At 53.6% G+C, this 27,903-nt stretch overlaps 1 protein-coding gene across 7 annotated transcripts in view; it reads right to left on the reverse strand.

Moving 5' to 3' along the window:
• Mad1l1 (mitotic arrest deficient 1 like 1) overlaps nucleotides 1–27,903 on the reverse strand; it is a 351,813-nt gene that overhangs the window by 39,544 nt on the left and 284,366 nt on the right. For all 7 annotated transcript variants that reach the window (XM_046428170.2, XM_046428172.2, XM_046428171.2 and 4 more), the window contains one exon: nucleotides 24,043–24,233. In XM_046428170.2, coding sequence (XP_046284126.1) covers nucleotides 24,043–24,233 — 191 coding nt within the window. The remainder of the gene's footprint in view (nucleotides 1–24,042; nucleotides 24,234–27,903) is intronic.

Consider the following 27,903-nt stretch of genomic DNA (forward strand, 5'->3'; position numbering starts at 1 on the left):
TCTGAGCCCAAGGCCCTCCCAGCAGGGGCTGAGGCCAGGCGAGTGCCAGACAGTAGAGTCCTAGGGGATAAGATCAGGCCTTAAGCAGCTTGGGGGTGCTGGCCACAGACAGCCCCGTGGAGGGTCGGGTGGTGGGGAGGCCACATTCCTCCCTTCCCTCCATGAAAAGAGGGGAGCCCTGAGACCAGTCAGCTTGACAGGTACCCAGATCTAAGACCAGGGGCAGGGGAATCCCTGACATGGCTAATCAGATTGAGGTGTGAGAGAGGAAAGAACAGGAGCCGGTGTCTAGTTAAAAACCACTCAAGGGTCCACAGAGAGCCCATTACAGACCAGCAGAAACAAAGGTGGCCAGCAGCTATGCGAGCCCTCACCCTGACTTTGGGTGGCTGCAGGCAGGCCTAGGGCCAGCTGCTCAGCCACCACTGGACCATGAGACAGCCTCCTGGCCAAGGCAGGCCTCTGAGGAGGGAGGTGAGCAAGCGGGGTCTGTTAAAAGCCCCCCAACCTATGGCCAGGAGTACACCCCCAACCTGTGAGAAGCCCATGGGCACAGAGTTGGCACTGCACTCTGAGCAGTGTTTCTGTGCCACGGTCACCACAACCAGCCCGGTTTGCAGGGAGAAGATGCAGGTGCAGGTAGATGTTGCCTTCCTGAGACCACGTCTTGCTGCCCCTACAGTCACACTGGGCAGGGTCCCAGCCCTCCTGAAAGAAGGGGCTGTACATTCCACTGGTTACTGTAGGTACCTGAGGGCAGGGAAGAGAGCCCAAGGGGAACCCAAGAGAGAAACTGGTAAGGAGGCCCCTGTGCAGGAGCTGCTGCCAGCCAGAGGTAGCTCTGGCAGAGTCAGCAGGGGCCAGACGTTCCCCCTGGAAGGAGGGCCCCAGGGCCAGGCCCAGAGGATCATCAGCAGGGAACCCTTTTCTGAGAAGGAAGGGGAGGCTCTCGTCCAGCACCAACCCTGGCCCCAGCGGGCAGGTCTGGGCCCCTTTTCTTGGTGGGGCCTGGGGGCCTCTCTTTCTAGAGCTCCAGGGAACCTGAAGATCAAAGACCTGGCCATTCCCTTTGATTGGGCCCAGCTCAGAACAGGATGTGTCATTATCCAAATTGCTTCTGGCTTCTGAACACCCCCCTGCTGGCAGAGTCTTTAAAGGGTGAATTTGAAACACTCCCAAGACACACCAGCAGCCCAGCAATTTGTTAGAAATGTTTCTTGGACCATCCAAATGAGTCAACTGGAGGATTGATTCTTTGAGCATTTAGGGTGGACAGGACCTCTGGGGCCTGGGGTGCACTTTGCCCACCAAGCCCACAGGTATGGAGTCCCCACTTCATGCCCACCTATGGTACTCTCATTATCCAAATGATGATGGGGTGGGAGTCCCAGCTGAGGTCACCCTGTATGGTGCAGGTGACCCAGACAAGCCCTCCTGGGACTCCTGGGAACCACAGGATGTCCTCCTATCCCCACAGTCAGAGCTGACCTTGCAGGGCAGAGACTAGAGCCTCAGGACACCTTACCCATTCCCCTTCCCTTCGGTCTCTTCGGAAGAAATTGCTTTAATATTATTTACAAGAACGGCGCATCAGAAGCCAGAGGGAAGATGAGTCTTTTTATGACCAGAGAGGAACGGAAACCTGAGGATGGGATATTCAATATTAATACCAACACCTCGGCGTCGAATCTGGTCTTCTTGGTAACCGGAGGCTGTTCATGCCAAGCTCCCTTGAGGGATGCCTTCCACAAACTTGGATGTGAACTAATTAAGTTTGCACAGTTAATCAGGACTGGCTGCCTTGGAGACTCAGAACGCACAGACCCAGAGACAGGCCCTCGTGAGCTATGAAGCGATTGCTCTCTTTATCTCACGGTTAGCCCTCCTGCCTGCAGGCTGGTGCTGCCCAGGCGCGGCTATCCCTGCCAAGGCCCCTCCCACTTCCAGTCACGGGTAGAGGCCCAGGCTCATGGCAGAGCCTGGTGCTCTTGCAAGGCAGCCAGTCCATGGCTTGGCAGCTCCACTGCCAGAAAACGGCTCTGGTGCCCCCCTTAACCCTTAGAGGGTCTGTGGTTCAGCCCATCTGTGTGCTGAGCACCATCCCAGCTGGACTGGTCCAGACAGACAGTGCAGACACATGAACAGTCTCTTCCTGTGACATGAGAAGGTGCGTCTGACTTGGGAATCCAGCTGATTATGGGGGTCTTCTAAGTTAAGCTCTTGGGGAAGCCAGGGGTGTCATGCCAGACACAGACAGTGGCTGAGGACTGGGAGCAGTGCCCAGGGTGAAAGGGCAGGTGCCCAAGTGCAGCAGTCCCTGGGCTCCCTTCCCCTAATACAAGGCTGGCCAGTGGGTGGGTCCTTTTAAACCTGCACTTGAAATCCTAAGTGGTTCTTTAAAGCTTTTACAAGCACCTGCTGCTGGCTGAGCCTGTGCCCTGTCTGCCAACTAAAAGACAGCTTAGGGAGAAAGGGGCGAAGGGCAGCAGATGGCCTGCTGTGAAAAGAAGCAGGGTTGTCCCATGGGTTGATGGGGAGCCCACGGGCCTTTAGTCAGGGAACATCATGATCTCCCTCAGTAAGGAGGCCACACGGCAGGCGAGAAGAAGCAGGGGAAGCTGTACCATCAGGAGTGATAGGTGCGAGTCCAGGCAGAGTTGGGGACAAGGACATGCTGGGAAGACATTGGGCCTAGGTGCTAAGCACTCCTCAAGGGCCAGTTGTGCAATCTCACCACACCCTCCTAAACCTCCACTTGCCAGAAGAGGTGGGAGGTCTTCAGTGGCAGTGTGACATGCACCAGAACCGAATGCCTCTGATGTCTGGGCTCCTGAGCAGAGTAGGTCAGCCCAGGTCTAGGTGGCCCAGCGGAGGTGGGTGGGAGGTGGGGACTGAGGCTGACTACAACACTTGAAGCTCAAGAACTTGGGCGGTTCAGCCAACCTGGGTGGAAAGACTGAGGGAGGCAGAGGCCTGCAGGCTGGAGGGCAGCAGTACTGCTTCCAGCACAGTGTCACAAAAGGCCCCCTCTGGCTGCTGGCATCAGTAGCCTTGTGCCAGGGACACACAATGCGGCTGGCTCCCAGCATAGAAGGGACGTGTTAGCCTAGACCAGCAGTTTCTGCTGCTGACATTCCCGGGAAATGCAGGAGGGAGTGGCTCCTGTCACTGAACATGGGAGGTGGGGCCTGTGCCTCAGGCCCTGGGGGGAGGCAACAAGAAGTGGCATTCTAAGCTCCCTGAGGCCTTGGGGCGGTTCCAGCATCCTGGACAGACCCTGGGAACCTGTCCACTGGGTTCTTCGTCAGAGAGCAAAGTAGCAACTTGTCCCCCCATGATGCTCAGTGAACAGGCTGAAGTTGGAGCGCAGGGCTATGCAATGCCATCCTCCATCTCCACCTCCCAGAGCATCTCAGAGGGACCCTGATTGTAATTCTACCTGCTGCTCCAGCCCAATTCTCATTCTGGGCACCTCACCGCAAGGCTTTCCAGAGGCAGAAGAGGAAGGTCTGCAAGGCCATTGTTTCTCTCCCTCTGACCAAGGGTTCTTTCCTTGGGATGGCTGGGAAGGGGACGTGAAGGGCAGCCTTCATCAAAGGGACCAGGCAGGGCGAGCATGGTGGGCCCAGCTATCAGCTCTGGACATTAACTAGAGCTGAGCTTGTTTGAATGACTTATTAAAAATAGATCACAAAGCATTTAAGAGAGTTTCTGCACAGATAAGAATCTCATAATTAAAACACCATCCTAGCTTGCTTCTCCCCACCTCTTGTAATAAGGAACGACACAGGGCTCTCAGAAACCCGGTGTCCCATCTTTCATGGGACTGGCACTTCTGCTGCACCCACTCCAGGCACAGCAGGAAGGAGGCTGGACGTTGCATTTCCTGAGTCATCGGTGTTTGGTCGCTGTATTCCAAGACTCAGGGTGGGGACTTGCTGTGTCCCACCATGTAGCCCATTTTGATGTGTGTTTGGAGGGGACCCGTACCTTGCCACATGTGCCACACAGTGGCACCAAGGAGGTAGATGATTTACCTGAGACCACACAGCAGCAAAACTGAAACCCAAACTCCATCCTCTGATAACCTGAGGTGGACAGAACCTTCTGGATTTGTGTGGAATCACCTCAGATATTAATTTGCTTCTTCCCAACTCCTGGTTACTGGGGGCAGCTGGGTTTTGTTGGCTTCTGGCACCACAGCACCCTGCCATCAACTGTGTCCCCATGAGACAGGACTTCCAAGCTTCATGCTGGTGGCACACGGCCATGTTTGTCCTTCAGCAGCCAATGCTGAGGGCAGCTCTTCAGCAAGGCCTCCTTCCCCATCTGGAATCCCCCATTGATGATCCATGCATAGGAAGTGCTTGGGGCCTCCTCCAGGCTCAGCGGGGAGCAATGGACAAGAACACGTGACTTGGAGCTGCCAACGCAGCTGCCGGGGAGGGCCTGGCATTTCTCAGCATCTTAAACCATCTTTCTCTCATTATGTGGAGCACCTGAGACAGACCTGAGGTCAGCAGCACGTGCACCCACAGGAGCCACTGCCCTTGGCCAGAGGTTGAATGTTCCTACAGTGGGAATGCTGCAGAGCTCCAAGCGGGTGGCTGGAGTCCAAGAAGCTGGGATGCAGTGACAACACACGGGTGAACTCAGGAGCAAGGAGAGCAAAGACCACGCTCCATGCTGACCTGAGTGCCAGCTGGACAGGACCCAAAGAATAACACAGTGTGAGCAAGGGACGTGTGCACACACACCACACTGATCTCATGCCACCTAACCAACCATGCCCTCAGGAGCTCAGATATTTCTCTTTCTGACCACTGAGCCTCTCCTGTGCCCACTGCCAAGTCATGATCGCCTCATGGGGTTCTACCTAGCCCAGGTGGTTCTCCATAGGTCAATCTTTGCTCTCTGGAGATCTTGATGGCCCTTGAAATGTATCTACATGAGTAGATACATGCACTCCTGTTAGGAACTGTTAGGAAGTGTTTCTGGGCCTCTGCCTGTGGGTCCGTGTGGCACAAAGCAGGGTTACCTTAAGGGGGACTGGTTAATCCCACTGACAGGTTATCAGACTCCATGACAAGTGGGTTCTTCCTGAGATACAGGGTCCCTCATCAGAGCTGCTGCCTCTGCAGGGTGAGCCAGGCCTGTGTTTGCAGAAATAATGCACAAAGCACTAGCTGCCAGGCTGGCAAGAGCACAGCTCCGCTAGCATTTTATGCCGGAACTGAAGTAGGAGGCGTTGAGTTAGATCTTCTCTGCAGAGTTCTCATGATCTGTGACTTGGGAGCCATCCAGCATCCCTGATGCACTGGGGATTTCCTATACCCTCTGTGGTGGCGCAAGTGGGCAGGTGACATGGCTGCTTGGTACAGTCACCTTTCTCTAGGATGTCCTTTCTGCAGATCAGGCAGATCTGACCTGGCCTGCCCAGCAGGATGCACCAAGGCCCAACAGGCCTTGGCCACAGGCCCATAGCAGTGTGACCTCTGGCACAGGGGTCCAGCAGTGTGGCCCCGGCACACCCTACACTCCACACAGAGGATATAGGGTCACTTCCTCGCTTTACAAGGAAGTTGAGTGATGAAGGTTTCCAAACACTCTTACATGGGTACCCTCCCTAGACCCCATTAAACGCAGCAGGTCTGGGATGTGGCCCAAGACACTACATCACTAACAAGCTCCAGATTCATGGGCCACACACGGAAATCTCCTAAGACAAGAATGGATGACGTGGTACTAAAGTCTACCTTACCCTCTGCTGAGGATCATGGCAAAAAGTCCATCAGGCAAGTCTGTGGGTAACAGATACCGAGCCACCATCCAGTGTGTGACCTCACATACACTCAAGACTCCCTACACAGACTGCCACACACCCTCACAGCACCCTGGCCGTGCCACCTGCTGCCCGTCCCCAGCAGGCGCAGCCTTCTCCTCCACATGCACTCCTTGCTCCTCTACCATTGCTCTTCAGGCTCCCAAGGGCAGAAGACACATCCAGAGTCCCTTAACTTTAGAGAATTCCCAGCCCAGGACTAGGCTTGCTTAGCTGTCCAAAAGAGCACAGCCTGCATACAACTGAGGGCACCTGGTGGGCTTCAAACAGCCTCCCCTCCTCTCTAGCCCCTCATCTTCATGGGAACTTTAAAAAAGCAACAACAACAGAAAAATGTGACAAGACTAAATGTAATCATGCTGTAACCTGGTTGTGCCATTAATCTCCCAGCACCGACGGGTAATTTAATTAGAGTGAGTTTGTAATGACTTACAATCACCAATTAGCACCATCGCTGCTAACACGAGCTGAGGGGAGCCGGGAAGACCACGGTCCATCGTGGTAATTATAACAGCCATCTCCACAAATCACCAGGCCCCTTTTGCAGTATGTGATGCCAATAGACCCAAACTAGGCTCCATCATGGTATCCCCAGTGGGCTGGATACAATCAGGTTGAGCTGTTGGAGCTGGAGGCCAGCCCAGAAAGGGCCAGGGTCGCCTTGCTGAGGGGGATAGGGCCCTAGAGCAACCCAGAAAAGAGGCAGGTGACCAGCAAGTGTCTGGGTGGAGGGCCAGCAGTCAGTAAGCCAAGAAGGGGCCCTTTACCTCCTTCTCTGGCCCCTCTGCCACCTGGAAGTGCTGTGGCAGACTCAAAGCTCACACTTGGCTGGTAAAGTGTTAGAGACCCAACCTGGTGTAGGTCTGACCTTGAGCCGACAGCTGGGGAAAAATGACAGATGCCACATGCCACTGTGTGAGCAGAAGGGGCTGTGCAGGTGGGCAGCTCACGGCTACTTTGTGCACACCTGGTCCAGGGAGGCCTGATTTGTCCTAGTGTTTAGAGAAATGGCATTTGCAGATCACACTTTGGGTGCTGTCCCTTGGAATCATAGCCCTAACCTGTACACTTGGGACCTCCCAAATGAAGCTGGTGGCTGAGCAGGGCCCAGCTCAGTAGGCGGGTGGGCTGGCCTTGTGGACAAGTGAGAAAACAGGGTGAGAAAGTCCTCTGTAAACTGCCAAGTAGAGGAGGAAGAGTAGGGACTCTGTGTATCAGAGAGAGCCACTCTGACAAGCAGTGCCGTGGATCCAGGTCTCCAGCATGCACTTCTCTTGGACAGCTCTGAGTGTGCTTCCCCACTCTCTGGGACCCAGAGAAGCTGCACATCCTAACCACTGCCCTGCCCCTGTCCTCATGGGTACCTGTGCCCTGGGAACCGGTAGGGCTGAGGCTTTGTGGCAGAGGTGCAGGCCTTGCAATGTGGACAGCAATCAACACTCAAGTTCCATGGCTTGCAATGACTGCTGGTCGGCATCAGAGTGAACCACCTTGCCAGGCTGGAGCGCATGATTGCACCTTTCACGGCTCCTCCAGCAGCTTTAGGCAGAACCTGTCATTGTAGGCAGAATGCTGAACGAATAGGCTCTGGATGCCTCATGTATTCCGGTTATAGACACTGACTCTCGCTGGGTCAGGACCAAGGTGAGTGCCCCCCATCATTTCTGATCAGAGGAATGGCATGTTTCCAACGCCTTCAGCTGGGCAGAATATCTGTGAGCATGCTCTTCCTAGCCATCACAAAGCTGATGGGGCAGAGCAATCTTCCTGGCTTTGGCCACAGACAAGAGGCCATTAACCGCAGAGCAGGAGCCTGGATCTCTCAGAGAGTGAGCTCCAGCTTTGTGCAGGGAAGGGAAGTGCCCAGCATGGACTCTAATGTTCTGCTAGCTCTGGTACCCACAGGTGAGTGTCCATGGGTGACAGGGGATGTGGGTAAGGAAACCACAGGTGGGAGAGACAGCTGCTGCATGCAGCCCTGGAGGACCCAGAGTGCCTTTCCTGAGCAAGAGAGGCAGCTTCCTCCAGAGTTCTCAGGCTAGCACTCATTCCTGATGCCAGAGACTACAGGGGTGGTCATGATCCTGAAGCTGGAGTGAGAGGGAAGCTTGGCAGGGCAGGAGTGTGCACCAGAGATGAAACACTACTTTGGCAAGGAGGAGTATGTGGTACATGTACTGGGGCACAGGTGCAGGTTGGGCTGGGCAGGGCTAAGCAGTGTGGGCAAGGCCACTTGGAGTCTTCCTCAAGGACAAGGAGCCAAAAGGCTCTTCTTGGGCAGGCTCTAAGTTGGTGAGAGATTCCACAAGGAGGCTGGGCCAGACCCAGGAACATGCTAGCTGACCTCTGTAACCCCTCTATCTGGCCTGGGGACTGAGCCCTCTGTCCTCCCTACCAGGGTAGTGCCTCAGAGACCTCTTCTTTTAAAAACTAATGAATGCTGTGAACTTCACTCCACGAGACACAGCCACACAGCCTCAGAGCAGGCTCCTGTGCCAGAGGGAAAGTGCATATGGGGAGCAGGCAGGGCCCCTTCTGGTGCTGAGTTTGAATAGACACTAACTAAGTCATCTCAGTGCTGGGCAAGGTTTGGGGGACAAGTGGTGGGGTCATGTTTAGGACCTGGTCAGCCTCTCTGGATGTCCCACATGAGGCTATGCCTCGCAGTGTGTCACTGATGTGACTGATAGAGGACAACAGAAGTCCACATCCTGCCCACAGGGCCTCTGGATAGCTAGCCCCATGGACACAGAGGCTGGGATATAGCTGGGACATGGGGGAGTCCTGTCCAGGGGACGGTGGAGGGAAAGGTCAGGGGATGTACTTGAGACCCCAGCACTCAGCAATCCAGGCTCTCCTGCCTAGCCCTGCAGCTCTCCATGTGGAGAGGGAAGGGAGTCTGGAGAAGGAAGCCCTGGCACCCATAGGGGAAGCACTGGTGCACGCTGGACATCAATGCAGGGCAGCTGTCACAGCAGGAAGACAGTGAGATCTGATGTCCCACAGTGCTCTTCCTGGGAGAGGGACATACACCTGCAGACAATAGTGCCATCATGCAACAAGGACCAGGACACTGTGCAAGGTACAGAGGGGCTGTTCTGTCCTGGAAGGTCAAGGACAAATCGTGGGAGGAGGCTCCTGGCTGCCTGTAGATCCTGACTATCCTGCAGTGTTCTGCACAGCATGGGGCTGACTACGGTCCCTTAAAAAATAAAAGGGGTATTGAGCTGCTCACACCGATCAGCACTACCCAGAGACAGGCATCTCTTCATCGATTGCCTGGTGGGCTTAGGAATTGACCTAGGAAGGGAAAAACATCTTGCAGCACAGCACCTGCTCTCAGTTCAATTGAGGCCTCGTGCAGATCAGCATGGCCTGGGCCTCCTGCCTGGCACTCGAAGCACTTGGCAATCAGCAGGAGTAGGGCCAGGTGGAGGGGCAGGCTGGGGAGGGCAAGGATGAGAACAATGATAGGTCCAGCCATCGAGAACGAGTCCCAGGCTGCCTGTGCCTCCAGGACTCAGGGCAGGATGTACTTCAAGCCAAGGCTAAACCCAAGGAGGACTGGACTTCTCTCTCCTCTTGCAGAACAGGGTGAGCAGGACAATCAGGACAAGGACCCCAGTGCCCAGTGCTCCAGGCCTACTCCTGCTCCAGTCAGAGGCTGATGAGTAGCTACCCTGCAACCTTGGGACCCCAGAGGAGCCATGAGTCATCGCCCAGTGGACCCTGCTGTGTGTGGGGGGAATCTTCTTCTTGCACTGCAGCCCTGCTGCCCATTGAGGCCAGCGGAGCACTGGCTCAGAAACTGGCTGAAGCTGCCCAGCTCACAGAAAAGCAGGAGCAGAGGGACAAAGAAGCCCCTCTGTCTTGGCCCAGAAACACTCCTAGGAACCACCCAGGGAAGGAGGATGGCACTTGCTTTGTGGGCAAATGTGAAGTGTGGACTCTGCATCCTCTGCTGGCTGCTTGCCAATGTCCTGCTGTTCTGAACCTTCCAGCAGATGAACAGAGAGGAAAAGAGCACGTGGGTACAGTGCAGGCGGCTTACACAGGCTGCGGGGGGTGAAGGGGCAACGTGGCAAGGTTTCTAAGCCAAGAAGAGCATGTTATTTTAGGAAAAGCCCCAGTAGGTACAACCTGATCCCATTTATGTACAATTACATGCACTCTCTATACAGACAGCCATCCATCCAGGCTCACAAGTCCACCTATGATGTCCACTGAGCTGAACGAGCAAGACGTATGTGCTGTAGCTGTGAAAGACTGAATGGAGCCCCACAATTTCGATGCTAAGTCCTGTCCCTCAGTGTGACTGCATTTAAAAGAGGACATTTAAAGAGGTAAATCAGGTTAAAGAGGTCATATGGATTAGGCCCTGATCCAAAAGGCCTGGAGCCCTTCAGAAGAATCCACGTGTGTACATGTAAAGAAGAGAAAAAAAAATGGACGAAAGGGCTCAGGGTATAGCTCAGTAGTAGAGTACTTGCTTAGCATATGCAAGGCCTTGCGTTCTGACCACGGCACCAAATTAAAAAAAAAAAGAAGGAAAAAAAAAAGGAAGGAAGGAAGGAAGGAAGGAAGGAAGGAAGGAAGGAAGGAAAAAGAAATGAAACAAGGTGAACCTCACATGCTTCTTGCCCAATGACCTTCCCAGGTATAGCACTTGGGGCACATAACAAGCATGTGATACTCTCACTGAGAAGAGGGGAGAGATCTCAGAGGATGCAGCTGAGCAGAGAAGAGCTTCCAACAAAATGGAAAGGAACCCTGTGAGGCTGCCTAGGAGAGCTCTCCACCACAGCGTGCAACTCCACCAGGCTGAACAAAACATAACTGGGCAGTTGTCAGGACAGCTCCCAGAGATCATCAGACCTGGAAGACACTGGAGTTCAAACCAGACGCATCGGAGCATTCTCCAAGATCACTTGGGGCATTTATAGGAGGGTCATGTCTTAGCTGTGGGGCTAAAGTAACCCTACAATAAATGCAAATCTAGACAAGACAGGAGAAATATTGAGAACAAGTCTTGACAGGCTCAAGCTAACCCATAAGTCACTTAATTGCCTGCCAGGAAAAACCAATGCTCTTCAAAGGAAGATATCAAAATCCAGGCCCTTGACAACACAATCTTCCCAATGTCCATTATATAGTAAGAATTGCTAAGTATGCAAAAAAAAGGAAAATACGATCTATAACTAAGATAAAAATCAGTCAACAGAAACAGGCCCAGAAATGATGGAATTAGCAAAGACTTTAAAACAGCAATTACAAATATGTTCACAGACTTAAAACACAATCATGGCTCTAAGTTTGGTAGACAGGCTCCAAGGAGGCCTGACTCCTGGTGCTGTCGTGCCAGGGCTATCTCCTCCCACATAGTAGCAGGATTGGTCTGTATGATCAATAGAAAATGGCAGAAGTGATGGCTGGCACTTATAAAAAGCCTGCATATTGAGCTGGTGCTCTCTCATCACACACTCCCTCTGGGAAGCCAGCGGCCAGGTTGTCAGGATGCCAGGCAGCTGTAGGGAGAGCGCCATGGCAGTGGGGGTGGAAGTAGGGCAGGGAGCAAAGCCTCCTGCCAAGAGCCTCTCAGGGAACCTGAATGCAGGTGCTGAGGCCCCCTGTCACGCTGCATAAGACCAACCTGGGCTGACAGCCAGGAGGCACCCTCAGGAGACCCCGAGCCAGAACCATGGTAAGTCACCCTGAATCCAACTTCAAACTCCTTTCTTGGTTTAGGTTGCTGAATTTTGAAGTAATCTATTACAAAGCAACAAATTATGAAAATAAGGGAGAAGCTAAAGGTATTTTAGAAAGATCCAAACAGACTTGAAAAATTCTGTTTAAAATGAAACATAGTATTTGAAATGAAAAATCCATTGGGTGAGATTAATAGATTAGACTCTGAAAGAAAAGTCAGTACATTTAGAATAGCAACAGGAATTATCTAAAGGAAAGCCCAGAAAAATGGGGGGAAAGAGGAATAGTGCCTCAGTGACCAAAAGGATAATACCATGTGATCAAAAATAGGTAAAACCAGAGTCCCAGAAAAAAAGTGGGGGGGTGGAGGATTGAGGAAAAAATACTTAAGAAATAAATGCAAAAATATCCTAAATTTTATTAATTATAAACCCATATCTCCAAGGAGCTCAATGAACCACGAACAATATAAATACAAAGAAAATCTTAAAAAATCAGCCACAGAAAGAAAGATATCATGTATAAGGGACAAAGATGAGACTGCTAGCAGACTTCTTGTTAGAACCCAGGCAAGCCAGAAAACGAGACAAACATCATTAAGATGCTAAGAGAGAGAAAAAAGACTGTCAGCACGAAATTCTACATCTAGTAAAAATGAAGATGGATTAAAGATATTTTCAGGCAAAGAAAGGCTGAGAAAATGTGTCAGTAGCCGACCTACAACCTAAGCAATGTTAAAGAAGTCTTTCCTGCAGAAGAAAAATTGTACCAGATGGAAATTTTGATCAACACAAAAGAAAGTGCCAGAAATAGTCAATTATATGTATACATTTAAAAGCCATTTTTGAATCATTGAAATTCAAAAGATAATGGATTCTCTAAAGTAAAATATAATAAAAGTCACACAAAAAAAGTCAGAAAAAACTGGAAAAGTTCAGTTGCTATTTTTTTAAAAAATGTTAAGTAGTATATTATCTGAAGGCAGATTGTGACGTTCATCACACAATTTTTAAACCTAAAGCAGGGGTCGGTAAACTATGGCCAATGAGCCACTTCTGGCGAAGTGTCTGCATTGGTGACAGTCTCACTAGCATACTGTCAACATCATCTATTTATGTGAAGCCTACAGCTGCACCAGGAAGGGGTGATCTGAGCTACAGGTGGGCCCAATGTCCTTGGGTGACCCCAACTACAGGCCTGGTCTCCTTCTAAGGGGTGGCACTGTTCCAGAGCCTCTGCTGGCAGCTTCCCCACAAGTGTCTCCCACACCCAGTGGGAAGGTCTGGGAGTGGGTTTGGGTTTGAAGCTGCAAGGCCAGGGCGTGGGCAGGAGGGCTCCACTTGCCCCAACTGAGGCTCACTCCCCATCACCACCCTGACCACCACCCCTTTCTTAAAAGCTCCCAGGATGAAGAGCCAACCCCAGCCCTGCCCACTTCCAATCTGCCTTGAGCTGCACTTCTACAGTCCTGGGGCTCATCTCAGAGCCTTGCCTCAGTTCTGAGGGTGCCAGCCTCCTTGACCACAGGGCCCCTGTCCATACTGCTGGAGCCCAAACTGGCTCTTTCCATTGTACTATGCTGCCTCTCATGGATAGGCCACTGACCACTGGAAGGGTACAAGCTGTTACCTGGTTCAATCTGTTTCTTTGCTAACCTCACCCTCTCACCTTCCAGGCACTGCTAAGCTGGGCCTGCCAGCTAACCACTTCCCAGCAGGCCCATCAACGATGCACAATCTGCTGACCCTCCTTCCCTGGTCAGGCCTGGGGCCGCCTCTAAGGACAGCAGATGGATGGTGCCCTTTCCATCACTAGACCCCTATCTAGCAATGGGGGTCCATCAGTGTGAAGACTGTGGCCCCAATCTTCAAGTCCCCCTCCTGCTGAGCCTGGGGCTCTAATCCTAGGCCAGACATCTGCACAGAGACCCAGAAGTTCTGAGAGATCCTGAACCCTGCATCACAGGTGACTCATCACTGACCCTCCTTCCAGAAGCAGCAGCATCTTTGGAAGGCTGGGGGTGGGAGTTGTGGAGAGCTCTCCATACCAAGGGGTCTGTTCTTGGGACACACAGACTCTGTGGTTGTTTGGGGTGAAGTGGCTTCAGCACCATGAAAAGGGACAGCTCCCCTGCCAAGAACTGCACTAGCCAAAGGGAACAAGATCCTGGCTTGGGCAAGGTCTTCCCAGCCCACGGCAGGGCAGGACAGGGCAGGGCATGTTGGGTAGGTGATGAGACTGAAGGTCACATAGAGAGGTCAACATGTCCTAATGGGTGGCACTCTTGGGTCTCTTGTTTGTTGTGACAGCTTCCCTCTAGGTTCTAGAGCCTAATATGAAAAGCCTGGAGCCTCTGTGTGAGTGACTTGACCATCTCCACCCTCAGGACCTCTGTCCCCTAACCTGTAGGATGAATGGGCAGAACACAGGTTTCTGAGGACCCCCAGAGTCTTGATTCTATGAAAACTGGGTGGACTGGAAGTAAGACCTGTGATTAAATCAGACATACAGGGTCAAGCTGGAGTGTTTCTGGGACACCTGGACTAGCCAGAGGACACCACCAGAGCATAGCCTGGTGGAGGGCATCCCAATGGGCCACCCTCCTCACACCTTATACTTGCCCTTCAATACTTAGGTCCTCACAGTCACCTTCCTGGGGAGACCAGGGTCAGATGCTAAGTGGCTCATCCAACATGTGGGCCAACCAGAGGAGCTGGTCAACCACCCTGAGGACAGTGAGTGAAACCTGGTGCTGGGTGACCCCTCAGCTGGCCTCCACTCTGGGGCAGCCAGTGGGATGGAAAGGCAGGGCTGAGGGACACCTGGCATCCACTGGCCACCTGTTGCTCGCTACTCCCCCGTGCCTATATCCATCAACATCAGCAGATCCCAGGAACTGCCTGCTGGATTTAAGTAGCGGTGTTGGACCAGTGTCTGTCCCCTGTATGTTCCCTGGGTCAATACATTCATCACGTCTTCTTGTTAATCAGCCTGCTTACCAAGGAACTTTATTTCAATTTCCAAATGTCACCAGCCTTAAAAGACCAGCCAGAGCATGGCCTGGTCAGGGAGGAAGAGAGCCAAGAGTGAAACTGGTCAATGGGGGTGTCTGCTCATTGGTGATGGGGGTTCGGATCTGATGAGGGAGGCAGGGCCTTGGCACCACAGCAGTAGCTGAGACCATGGACCATGACTAGGCTCCAGGGTGCCAAGCCCTGCTGCCCATCTCTGTGTTTAACAGGACAGCAGCGAGGGCATTCTGAGCATTCTGGGAGGTGCTACATGCCTCAGACAGAATGCAGAGAGGCAGGTGGAGTAAGGAAGCCAGGAATATTCTGGAGAGTGAATGGTACTGCCCTGGCACCCTCTGCCTGGCTAAGCCCTTGGAAAATGCGTCATTCCAGTCTGGGTCAGGGCCACTGTGTGCAAAAACAACACAGTAGGAAGTGGCTGTGTTAGGAGACACACATGTGCGTGGCAAGCATGCTTCCCCAGCAACCAGATACCAGGTCAATGCCCCTGTATCCAACAGCAGAGTCGGAGGACAGATGATGGTGGGAACCACCGCAGGACAGACGGGGAAAGCCTGCCTGGCTGCTGCAGCCTGAATCAGACACCTTAGCTGGCCCCTTGTATCAGGGAAGCCCTGACATGTGGAGGAAACTCTTGCAGGACCTCTCCTTCCTGACCTCTCAGGGGGCTCCTCTCTATGTGTCCATTGCCTAAAACTCACCCTCTGTCCACCACAGGAAATCAGGGGTGGCTACAGTGACCCTTGCTCAGGCCCTTGGTTCTCAGTCTATCCTCACATGGTCTTTGTCCCAACTCTGCCATGGAGGAAGATGAAGGACCCTCTTCAGGGCTTTGAAGTTCTCACTTGCAGTGTGAGTATGGGCAAAGGCCAAGTGAGCTCACACAGAAGAAAAGTCTAGGTCTGCCAGATGTGGGCATCTGGGGGCTGCATAGGGATTGGACTTGTTAGGGTGGGTTCCAGAAGACAGGAGCCATCTTGAGGTGGGCTGTGGTGACTCCTGTTTCCTAAATAGTCCTGACACATGTCCAGGACCACCTGAGTTTCCCCAATATGGTTCCCATCATCTGCCAGGATTGCTTGACCTTCAACCCCTGAATTCTGTGCAGCTCTGACAAAGAGTTACGTCTGCGACAATCCCATGGCGCCCACTGGCCTGGATTAGATGTCTTGGCTCCAGTTCTGTACCAGCAAAGACAAGGCCACCAAGGGCACTGGGCTGAGCATTACGACATCCCCAACAGCTGGAGCTCCTGTCCCTGTGGGTCTCCTTTAAGTCCCCCCCTCTCTCTTGCTCCAGCCTCAAACCTATGGGTGGCCCCTAGACCAGGTGGGGCTTTCTCCCTTAACAGTCACTCCATTTAGCAGAGAAATGGATAGGAAGGAGAGGTACAGAGCACGGCAGAGTAGGGTCAGGCAGAGGATGTCCCAGGAGGGTACTGTATCCTGAAGGATGCGGTGTCCTGGCTGCCTACTGTACTGGCTCAGGCGATTGCTCTCCTTCCTGTCCCTCTACAAGGTCTTTCTGCTTACCCCATTGTGGGGCCGTTCAATCTCACTAGCCTTTGTCCACAGACCTGCAAGAACTGGGGACTGTTTATTTGCCCATCAGATCAGGAGTGCCTGGAGGGACAAGGCTGGCGGCTAGCTCAGGGCCAGGGCCAGGGCCAGGAGGACTGGAACAGCTTCCTCTACACGTGAATGCCTCTCCCTAAGACCCCAGAGCACCATGCCCAGGCTGTGCGAAATGAATATGTGGAGGATGGGGCAACCTGGCATATTCACTCTGCTTAATGATGAGGGCAGCTACAAAGGTCACGTCTACACGTGTGGGTGGCAAGGTGAACACTTTGCCAGGGAGCCACAGACCCTCTGCAAGTTCCAGCAGCATCAGCATGCCCCAGTGGGACCAGACCCTTGCTTGCCCATCTGTGCCTCTGCACCAATGCCACAGGAGCCTAGTCTGACCTGAGATGGTGGTGGTGGTCGGGAGGAGGATATAATGGGCTCAGTGGGAAAAGTGGAGGACTGCCAGGCACGAGCACATGTGTACACACAGGTGTGTGTTGCTTGTCTGTGAGCATGAATATGCAGGGGACATGGAGTTGGGAGTTGGGAAGACTCCTTGCAGTAGGCAGGGCTCCACTCATCTCCAGGGTCAGGGCCTCAGTCTGACCTGCCCCAGGCCCCCCAACCCAGTTTTGTCAACTTTCATGGAGGGCCAGGCCTGTGCATGTGCCACAGGTACATGGGAGAGACTAGGAGGGTGACGTGAGGTGGGAGGCTGGGGCCACCTGAACTCCTTGTTCATCACCTCCAGACACCTGAGAAGGAAGGTCACATGCTATTGAGGAAAGTGAGGCTACAGTCATCTGCCTCAGGCCAGTCCTGCCGCTGAGGCCAAGTGAAGCCCATGGTCTTGATCTTCCCACGACTGTCACAGCCTCCCCATCTGGGAGACTCACAGTTTCAACAACTGTGAGGATGCATGGCCTGGCCGTTTGCCTGTGGGCTCCGTGCAGGCCCAGGTCAGACCACTGTGTGCCCAGAGAGCGGCTGAGGCTTGGTGGGTGCAGCGAGGACTAGAGGGTGGGGAGGCAGGGGACACAGAAACGCCAAGCCACCCAGGACAAAGGGTGCTTAAGGCTACTTTTGCTTCCCTGGAGGCCCCGTGAAGGTCAATCCAACATGCAGAAATGGAAGGAGGGAAGTTCTGTGAGGCAGACGTTGGCGAATGGCAGACCATAGGCCAAATCCTGCCTCCAGCCTGTTTCTGAGTGGCCTATGAGCTGAGAACGGTTTTCACATTTTAAAATTGTTTCTGGAAGCTTTATTCATAATGACCTAAACTGGGAACCAAGCTGTCCTTCAGTAGGTGAACAGACACACAACCCAGGCAACGAGATTTACTCAGTGATGAAAAGAAGTGAGTAATCAAGGCAGGAAAAGACACAGAGGACCTTACATGCAGACTGCGAAGTGGAAAAAGCCATACTGCAGAATTCCAGGCGTGGGACATTCTGAAAAAGGCAAAATGACAGAGAAGGAGGCCTGAGGGGTGCAGGTCAGGGTAAAGGGATGGGCACAGAGGATTTTGAGTCAAGGAGCTGCTCCATTGACACAATCATGGTGGGCACAAGTCACCATACATCTCACATCTATGCAAACCTAGAATATTCTATACCAAGAATAAACCCTCACGTGAACCACAGGCTTCACAGGTAACTGTCACCAACAGCACTGGCTCACTGACTGACAAACGTGCTGCCCTGATGCCACACATTAATAGCAGAGAAAATTGTGTGTCGTGGCGGGGAGAGAGGAGGGAACTCTGTATTTTCTGCTCAATTTTTCTTAAACCTTAAACTATTTGAAAAAGTAAGTTAATTAATATTCAAAAAAAAAAAAACCAGAAGAATATCTTGTACTCTATGGAAATTATATGAAATTCAAAGCTCAGTGCCACAAATAAAGTTTCACTGGAACACAGACACTTGGCTGAGTTCCAGGAACGGGGCTCCAAGGCCCTTTGTGGAGGATGCCTACAGACCTTGGGGTAGGGAAGGACGTGGGTGAGCTGACTGTGGTGGTCTTGGGCTCAGGGCACACACTGGACAAGATGGGCAATCAGGGCCATGAGGCAGGCCTTGGTTTTCCCACTGGGGGAATCTGGCCACTGTCCTGAGGCCATGGGGTCTGGGAGTCTGAGCCTCAGGCTGCCTGCATACCAGCTTCAGTAAACCCAGTCCCTTCCTCTAAGCGGTATGCTTGAGGGAACAGTGAAGAGACCATCTCTGAATACTCTAAACAACCCTTCTGTGAGCTATTCTATAGAAGCAGACACCCAGTGAACCCAGGACCCTGGTGCAGTACCTAGCAGTGCCCATAGGTGCTGTGGGGTCCCAGAGTCCTGGGCACAGGGACGCTGCACATCAGAGGTTTGCTTTCAGCTTCGACACCTGCTGCTCTCTGGCAGGCCTGGTGTAGCAGGTGCAGGAGACACTGGTACCTCCTCGCCTGCCCTCCTGCTCCGTGCGTGGGTCCATCAGCCTCCAGAACAGCAAGGCAGTGCCGCACCTGTGCTGAAGTTGGTGGTGCTAAGGAAGTGCTTGTGCCCACGCGTGGCCCTGGGGTAGATGAGCAGGTAGCTGACCACCCTTCAGGGAGGCAGCTCAATGCTGGCAGCTCCTGTGATTACCACAGTGTACCTCAGGGGCTGCCCCTAAGGGGACAGCCAGTCACACTATGAGCCAAGTCAGACCTGAATCCACAGAACACATTTCCAGCACGGTGCAGCACTCCACACTGCAGGGAGAAACAGGAGGCTCAGCTTGGTCCAGTAACGCGCCCAGGGCCCCACGGCTGGCATGGGGTGGGGCCTCAGCACCAACCCCAGCCGTCTCCAACCCCCAGAGCCCTCACTGTGTGAGACCCCACCCCCTGGGTTCAGATTTCAGCCACTGGAAGGACAGAAAGGTGTGCCACTCAACCAGGAAAGTATCCATGACGGTTGCCACCTGCCCAAGATGCACTATGAGCAGGCTCAGCCACACTGGGTGGATTTATGAATTTGCATTTATACATACATGATCTTCCCCCACTGGCTGACAACCCCTTTGCAGTTGTCATTGCAGGCCTGCTTTCCAGACCTGGAGCCTTGGGCTCACCGGCTAGTACACACAGGCAGCTGCGGTGCTCTGCTCAATGCTGGTTTGTGCAACCCCAGACTCTGCTTCCATCTCGGCCCTCTAGCCCTGAGCAGGCCCTGCAGGCCCTGGGTGATGCTGGGCTGTGGGATGGTGCCAGGCATGGAGGAAGGGGGCCCACAGGATGGCCTGCATCTCATGGCTTTGTTACAAATCATACCTGCTGTGGGACTCCTGTGACGAAGCTTTCCTCCTGGGAGGAGGGTCCTTGTGAACCATGGGGAGTAAGATCAGCAAGAGCAGACCAGGAGCTCAGAATAGGTCCCTGCTACAAGGGGAGCTTCTGCGCATGGTCCGGGCAGCTGAGGACAGCTTGACAGGCCCCTCCCTTCAGTCCAGGGGCAGGGCAAGGCCTTCCAAGGAACTCTACAGACTTTTGGATCTGATTTCCCTGGGGAGGGAGAGAAGTGGGCAGGACGCCAGGCTCCTGCTGGGAGGAGCTGGAGCTGAGATCTCTTGCTTTCCCCCAAATGGCAGCCCCCGGGCAGCAGCTCCCTCCACCCACACGGCAACGAAAGCCTGGGTCCGGGTTGGGCTGGGAGCAAACCCTCAATTATCCCAGCACACATCTGCAGAACCTGCTCGACTGGAAACAGGGCTCAGCTATTTCTAACTCTGTCTCAGACCCTTCCTGCTGGAAAAATCATTTCTGGGAAAATAAAATAAATGAGAGGGACCAGGGGCCTATGGTTTGGTGTGACACTTCCTGTGCCTGGTCTAAGAGCCGCCACACTGCTCTGTGTATACCAACACCTGGTGGGGATAGGGTAGGGGGGAGGCCTTGGGACCGAGGTCAGTCTGCCCTCTGTCTGGTCCTTATTTACCCTATATTTTTGGTATGGGGAACTGGACCCAGGAGCTCTCTACCTCTGAGATACATCCCACTTGTTCCTTTCATTTTATTTTTAAGATACGTAAGTTGCCCATGCTGGCTTTGAACTTGCAATCCTCTTGCCTTAACTTCATGAGTAGCTGCATTACAGTCACGGGCCTATCTTTCCACTTGCTGGCCTGTCTGCCCTTTTGTCCAGCAGATCCTACAAGCACCTCTCCATATCTGGGTCTTGACTGGCAAACAAAGGCTGCCGTTAATGGCACCAGCAGGGCCCCTCTCACCACTGGACTTAGTATTCCAGAGGGTGTGGTATGACCAAAGACAACACACGGGTGGGGCAGAACCAGCTCTGTGCCCTGGTTAGACTTCCTGCTGGAAGGCTTGTCTCCCCCACACCTGAGTAGGAGGATTGCCAAAGGCTGCCGAACTGAGGCTCTGAGCAGGATCAGAGAGGCCTCAGCCCACAGAGAAGGCCTGGTCCCAGGGAGGCTTTGAAGGGACAAACACAGGCCATCTGGAAGTCTACAGAGACCATGGTGCTTCAGGCCTCTCCCAGAAGCCCTGAGGTGTCTGTCAGGGAAGGAAGAGGGGTCAGGAGCCCACAGTGCGCAGACCCAGCCTCCTCCTCCACAAGCCCCTCCTGCCAGGTCCACTGGGGGCAAGACCAGGAGAACTGCTATGAGGCTCTGCTGGGTTGGAGGGGCAGGCAGGACCCAGGTGTCAGCAGAGACTGCACAGGGGTAGGAAGCATCCGTGGGCTGGGCTGAGCAGGTTAATGGGATCCCACCAATGACATGAACATTCACTGGGTCTCATAGGGCTGGGCTTACAGTGAGCACCTCATAAGCACCATCTCCCACAACGATCCAAGTCTGAGCTTGTAATTATACCCATTTGGCAGATGAGACAACTGGGATTAGAGAAGGTAGGTCACTGGTTAGCCTTGGCCACATTATAGAACATTCTGAGATCTAAGATGCTTCCAGAATGTAGTTTCCACAACTGGACAGGTGTGCTAAGGTGAAGAGAAGTGGCACGGGATGGGTGCAGGGGAGTGGCAGAAGGGCAGGCTGAGGCCAGACAGCAGCAAGTTAATGCAGGGGGATGAAGCTGTGGAGGAAAATGGAGCAGGAGCCCCAAAGAGGGGAAGAAATGCCTCCCTGCCAGCGGCCTCACCCCAACTGCAGCAAGTGAGGTGGGCCACGTGGGCCTGGGCAGACAGGAGGTGGGGGGCCCATCTGGCTGCTCCTCATGGATGCCTCAGACCTCACAGTAGGGAGGCAGCTGTCCTATGAATCAAAAAGCGCACAGGAATAGTCGGCTCGGTGGAGGCACAAGGGGCTATGCAGCCCCCACTTCCCTGAGAAAAGTCACCACATCCATCTCCTTACCCATGATCACGGACCCAGCCCAGCACGGGGAAACATGACCCTCACCAGGCCAGCAACACATGACCTTCACCAGGCCAGATGGCAACACATGGCCCTGACCACGCCAGCATGCAACAAAGTGCCTCACCAGGCCCTCACCATCTCTTGGAACTTGTGTACATTCTGCAATGATTTTGGTGTCAGGCCCTGGGAAGACCCACAGTTGCCATATAGTTCTGCCCCACAAATGGGGTCAGCTGTGGGCCTGGCCCTGCACTGCCTATGGGCCATCTTGGCACTGAGGTCTGGGCTCTGCTGAACCTGGGTAGGGCCGGGGCTCCCAGAAGAGGTTGCTTCTAGTCTCAAGCCACCAGGTGGGAGAGGTAGCCAGTGGCATACCCCATGGGGCCTCCTCTGCCTTCCAGCCATGGTGAGGGAGCTGCCTGTGGCCAGCAGGGGCTGGAGTCTGCTGCCACCCTCAAGGTAAGCAGTCATTTGCTTCCCCATCAGCTGGGGCTGCACAGGCACTCCTAGGCAGAGATCCTAAGTGACCTGGGTGGGAAGAGGCAAGACAAGGAGGTACCAGGGCCTCAGCCACCAACATGGGACCGCAGTGTATCAGGACAGTGGGGATAGCAGGGATAGGTAGGGTTGGAGGGTGCTCCCACCCTCCCTTGTGTGTGTCCTGTGGAGACTGAGGCCACCAGCTGGTCAGGGTGTAGTGGGCCTGGAGGGAAAGAGGTAGGGCTCCTGAGCCTGGGAGGAGCAGAATGAGCTCTGTAACAGGGTGAAGGGTCAGCACTCACGTGCTCGCTCCTATGAGAGCACCAAGATGCTAATGGCTGCCCTTTGGAGGCAAGATTCTGAGTAGATTGTGCTTTTCTGGATTTTCTACAATCTATAAATATGAGATACTCTGGAATGTTTCCCAAGGTCTTCCTGGAAGTAGCTTTCATAAGATCACAATCACTTCAGTCAAAGAATATCAAGAATTCAATGAAAACTATTCCTCGTAATTTATAAACGTTGGTAAGTGATATGTTAAATAGCGGCTGTTCATAAGCACATCTTTATTTACCCAATCTTTTTAAAAGAGCACAAATTTCTACAATGCATTAAATTAAACACCCATCAGTGATCCTGAGTTATTCAAAAGTACACAGGATTATACAAAAGCAAAGACGTACGTTTCTGATGGCTTATTTATCTAAAGACTTTGAGTGTCTGAATATTTATTTACTTACTCAAAGGTTTGAGAGTTTCAAGATGTATAAAAATGGATGAACATGATCTGAGAAGCCTAGCAGATTTAGAAGGCACGCTGTGAAACCCGGGGACAGTGGGCACCAGGCTGGGCTGTGGTTCTGGCCACAGGGGTGGGAGCAATGCACAGAGGGGCTGCTGAAGGACAGCCGGGGGTGAGGAATGAGAGCTCCAGCCTAAAGAGGAAGACAGGGAAGTGTTGTTTGTTTTCCATTAACTTCTGCTCGAAATACTCAAGCTAAAGCTATACTGGGGACAGGTTTTGAATAAAATGAAAGTTAGTTCCTGCTTCTATAGAAGAGCAGAGCTAAGCCAGCTGCTGGAGGCTCGACGGCCCAGCCACACCTCAGTGGAGCCCGACCTCCTGCAGCTGTGCCTGGTCGACCTTCCTGAAACAGCTGGCAAGGCAGCAGCCTCTCCATGAACAGGGGTTGGGTTGCCAGGCCAATGACAGACCAGCCTTCATCAAGCCAGGTTTCCAGCTGCCTGAGGTTGCACGGGGCCACACCCTAAGGTCACCCCCCCCCCCCGTTCTGCTGTTAGAACTGCTTCCCTGAGCACCCCTCATCCTCAGGCTCATGTCAGTCCAGAAATCCAGAAGTCCCAGCCACAAAACACATACAATTCTACCATGTCACACTGCTCCCATGGCAGGAGCAGTGTAACAGGCCAGCACTGTGCACAGCACTCACACAAACAAGTACTTGGCCCAATGCCTGACCCCTCTGCTTATAGGGACCAACCCCGCCATTTGGGACCTCAGCCCTGGCTTCTCTGGCCAGTCCCTTTGGCCTGATTCCTGACCAGCATGTAGGCACAGTCACATTTTCCTTTCTTCTCTTGAGGTCCACGCTCCACACTGACCTCTGGCTGAGGTCTGGCAGCTCTAAAGGTGCCAGCTTGCCCACAATCACACGAATCCTCTGAGATGCTATTGTGTCTGGGTAAACTCATGCGTCTTGGGGCCCCCAACCCATAGGGTGAAGGCCAGGTGGAAACTCAGAGGGTTGACACAAAGAAAGGAAGGGGCAAAGTCCAAAGGAAGGGGCTGAAGAGTCATGTGGAGGTGGCCTAGGGCCAATAAACCCAAGTCTGAACAGAAATGGCCAGCATGTCCCCTCCTGCCTTATAACCCATGCTGTGGTGAAACAAGACGAAGCAGCTTACAGGTGCTGTCCATCAAGCGCTAACGGTTTGATTTCCCTCCCAATGAGAAGGGAGGGCAGGCCTGTGGCTGTGGCAGTGCGAGCTGGTGGATGAAGGGCCACTGTTGCAGAGCAGAGGCCTACCTTGAAGATGAGGCAGTCCGTCTTGTGTTCCGCATACTGGGAGGTGAGTCGGTACTGGCTCTCTGTGGTGACATCTATCTGGTAGCCCGTCAGCGTGTAGCAGACTTTGCGGAACTCCTGGATCTTGGTCTGGAAAACCTCCTTCAGCCGCTGGTTCTTCAGCTCGGCGCTCTCCACCTGTTTCCGCAGCTCTACAGGGAGAGGAAAGGAGAGTGTGAGCTCACCAGGGGCTGGAGATGTGACCCAGAGAAAGGCAGGAACAGGGACAGCCAGGTGCAAGGATGAGCCTCATCCCCACCCAGGACTCAGCTGTCTGGGGATGGCTGTGGCAGCACCACGTAAGCCAGCCTCACCTGTGTACTCAGAAGAATCCGAATGAGAAAGGCAGATGATGATGTCTGACCGAGTGGCATTCAGATAGTTACCACATTACCTCCAGCCCCTCTAAAGAAACCGTGGCTCTGAAGCCAGAAACCGGAGCCACACATCCAGACAGAATGACAATGGGTAACTCCTACAGCCACCCCAAGTCACCATTAGGATTGGCAGTGACTTTTGGGTACACTTGCTTCATCTCACCAGCAGATTCCAGGTGAGAATGTTCTGGAAGAGGAAGCATCAAGAATCTAGGTCTGAATGGAGGCCTGGATCCACGATGCACCTCAGGCGATGCTGACATTGCGAGGCCGCAGCCTGAGTCCCTGGGGGCCTGTACGCCTGCCCCACAGGAGTTAGCACAGCAGACAGGGGGCACGTGGCAGTGCAGCCACGTGGAGGTTCTGGATCATTTCACCCCAGGGTCCCCCTCCACAGTGGGGTCTAGCTCGGCTCCATGGCTTAGCTATGGGAGGAGAGCCAGCCCTGCCCAGGGCTCCCACCCACGATGTGGCTCCGTGTAGACCATCTGGGCAGAACCCCCACCTCCTGCTGTGGTTTACTGCCACCTGGGGAAAAACAGGCTGTGCGAAGCCACCAGCACAATGCACAATTGCCATGAATCTCTCACCCAAGGTGCCTTCCGAGTAATTAAGCCTTGATTTATCCCTGTTAATTATTGAGCCTGGCTCCACTTAAACTTGCCTGGAGTTGCCTCCAGAGCTGGCACTTTTGGTGGTCCTGTCTAGGAAGTCCTGCAGGGCCTGGGATCCCTGGGAGGGGGTGGCCCCACTGGAATTCTGGAGAAACTCCAGGTCCCAGAGTCAGCGAGATCCAGCTAAGCCCTCCTTTCCCCTGCCCATGGTGTCAGCTGAGGCCAGCCTCCCTTTGCTGGGACAGGGCTGAGGGTCCCTCCTCAGGCTGCATTAAGGCACAGGGCAGCTAGCACCCCAGCTGCCGTGGGAGAGGAAGTTAACATTAGCTGCACTGCACAGCCAGAGGCAGAGGGGATTCTCAGAGGAGGAGCCCTACCCTAGCCAGTGCCCAGGGAAAGGTCCTGAATCAGGATGAGCCCGAAGAGCACAGGCTCCATCAACCCATGCTCAGCACGGGGTCCTGCAGCCCCTCCCTGGAGAAGTGAGAGAAAGGGTACAAGTCCTAGCACCTGCCTGCCTGCTCAGAGTCAAAAGAAGCATGAGTCCATGTCCCACAGCACTACAGGCCCAGGCCATGGCTAAAGGTGCCACATGAGGGGGACGGAGCAGCCTGCCTCCCAGGAGAGGCAAGTAGAAAGCAAGTGTACCCAAAAGTCACTGCCAAGCCCTTGAGTGACAGACCAAGAAAAATGGGAATGTAGGGAGGGTTGGGCTTCCATCCTGGCTCTGCCATCTCCATGCCCTACCCCATCTCAGTGACAGGTATGTATCTGCTCTTAGCTGTCTCTTGAGCATCTAGCCAGGTCACATGCTGGAGGTGGGCTGGCATTGACAGTGCAGGACTTGCAGGCATTTGCACTAACGGTACACGCTGCCCTCTCAATGTCATACCCACAAACTCATTTTATGGCCATATGGTTATGATGTAGGAACTTAGTTTCACAAATTAAGAAACTGAGGCTCAAAGAGCTTCACCACCCGGCTGCACATACGGGGGCTCAGCAGGGCTGTTGCTGCCTTTGCTGGCTCTCACATTCTGGAACGCACAGCTTGCTACGAAACCCACTCCCTAAGAGAGGCGCCCTGGTACCAGGAGCTGGGGTAAGATGCATGCAGCATGACAAAACCCAGCCTGTCCACCTGTGGGGCTGTGGCCATCTGCCCACTGGCCCTGCCCTGGCTGCTCCTCCATTCATCATCTGGTGCACAGGCCTTGGCGGACACCGGTATCTGCAGCCAAGAGCCCCTCCAACAGGAAGAGGCCCAGAGCCCTTGATTAATCGAGTGATCCAACTATGAAATCAAAAGGTTAATTGGCAGCTCTGACCCCAATATTCTTCCCCATGTCCCTCAGCCAAACCTCCCTAGGGTGGAGCTGACAGCAGGAGGGAAGCTTATACAGGAAGAAAAGCTCCCTGCCCATGCTGCCTGGACAATATTTCAGTCCTGTCAGGGACCACACCACCTTTAATCTATCTCAGACATCCAATGGGAGAAATTAATCCTAGTAATAAACGCACCTGACCTTGGAGAAGAAAATAGCCCCCTTTGGTGCAGTCCACAACCCTGGAAGCAGCCTGGGCTCAGATCTGCACGAGGCCCATCCATACTTATGGCTGGTCAATGTGTGTCCCAGGAGGAAGGAGGTGAGCTAGGAGAGGAGGAGCACACTCCAGGCACTGGCCACACGCCAGGCACCTGTGGTTTGTGGCCACAAAAAAGGCAGGACTGTCACCCTGGCCAGTTATAAGGGAAGCCAAATTCTCCATATACAAGGGACCTGACTCACCCTGCCAGGCCCAGTGGGGAGAGGTGCAGCTTTGAGGTGAGGCCCACCCCAGCTGGCAAGTCCAGGGAGGGAAACCTGTGACTGACTGCTCCATTTAGAGCACTGCAAAGTCAGTATTTTGACCTCCCTGTTATTCTTGTAGTTCAATGGCTTACATAAACGCAAATGAATAATTCACACAATGGTCTGGATTAGATAAATAAAAGATGGGTCTCCACCTTGGAAACGTCACTGCTTTCTTGCCAGTGGCTCTCATGAAGGCTCTTTCAGAAAGACTGGGAGTGAGGCTTCCTCTGGGCTAGGCTTCATGGGCCCTGGACACAGGTGCTGAACAGGCTCCTCCCAAGTCCAGAAGCCAGGAGGCCAGAGGCCCCAGTCCATGGTGACCCCACCCCCAGAGTGCAATGACAACATATGCACGCCTGCTGGGCTGGAAGTGTAGCCCAGGGGGCCTGATCAGGGTCTGCTAAAAGCCAGACTGCCCTGACCTGGTGACCTCAGGCCTCACCTCTGGATTTGTACACACCACAGCCACCTGCTGTGCTGGGACCAAAGTACAGAGACACCTGGGACCAAGACCCTGGGCACTGACAGCCTTATTGTGGGGAGCCCCTTTCCTCCCAGGCTCCCAGGCCCAAGTTCACACTCCATGAAGAAGCTGCTGAGGCCCTGAGTCAGGCCACTCTCCCACTCCATTGCTAACCTTTCCTGCCCTCAAATCCTAAGCTGTAGCCACACTATGACCAGGTGATACTGCTATGAATGCCATCTTCCCCCTGCCCTGGCTGCTGTTCCCCATGTTTCTGTGCCCAGCACCTTAGGCCCCAGATACCAGACACCTTCCAGATACCCACCAGCCTCCCAAGCAGGCTGCCCACTCCCTCCCCCTACTGCACTTTGCAGGGACAGGCCTAACTGAGGGGCTCACAGCATGTCCTGGTGAGAACAGCAGAGGAATGAGTGTGGCAGGTGACAAGTAGGGCCTGAAGAAAGGGATGCAACTGTTCATCCAAAGTCCAGAGTCAGGCAGCAGGGTGGCAG

Source organism: Marmota monax, unplaced genomic scaffold (genome assembly GCF_021218885.2).
Source record: "Marmota monax isolate L192 unplaced genomic scaffold, Marmota_monax_Labrador192_F-V1.1 WCK01_AAM20220418_F8-fsc00368, whole genome shotgun sequence".
In the NCBI taxonomy this organism is placed as follows: domain Eukaryota; kingdom Metazoa; phylum Chordata; class Mammalia; order Rodentia; family Sciuridae; genus Marmota; species Marmota monax.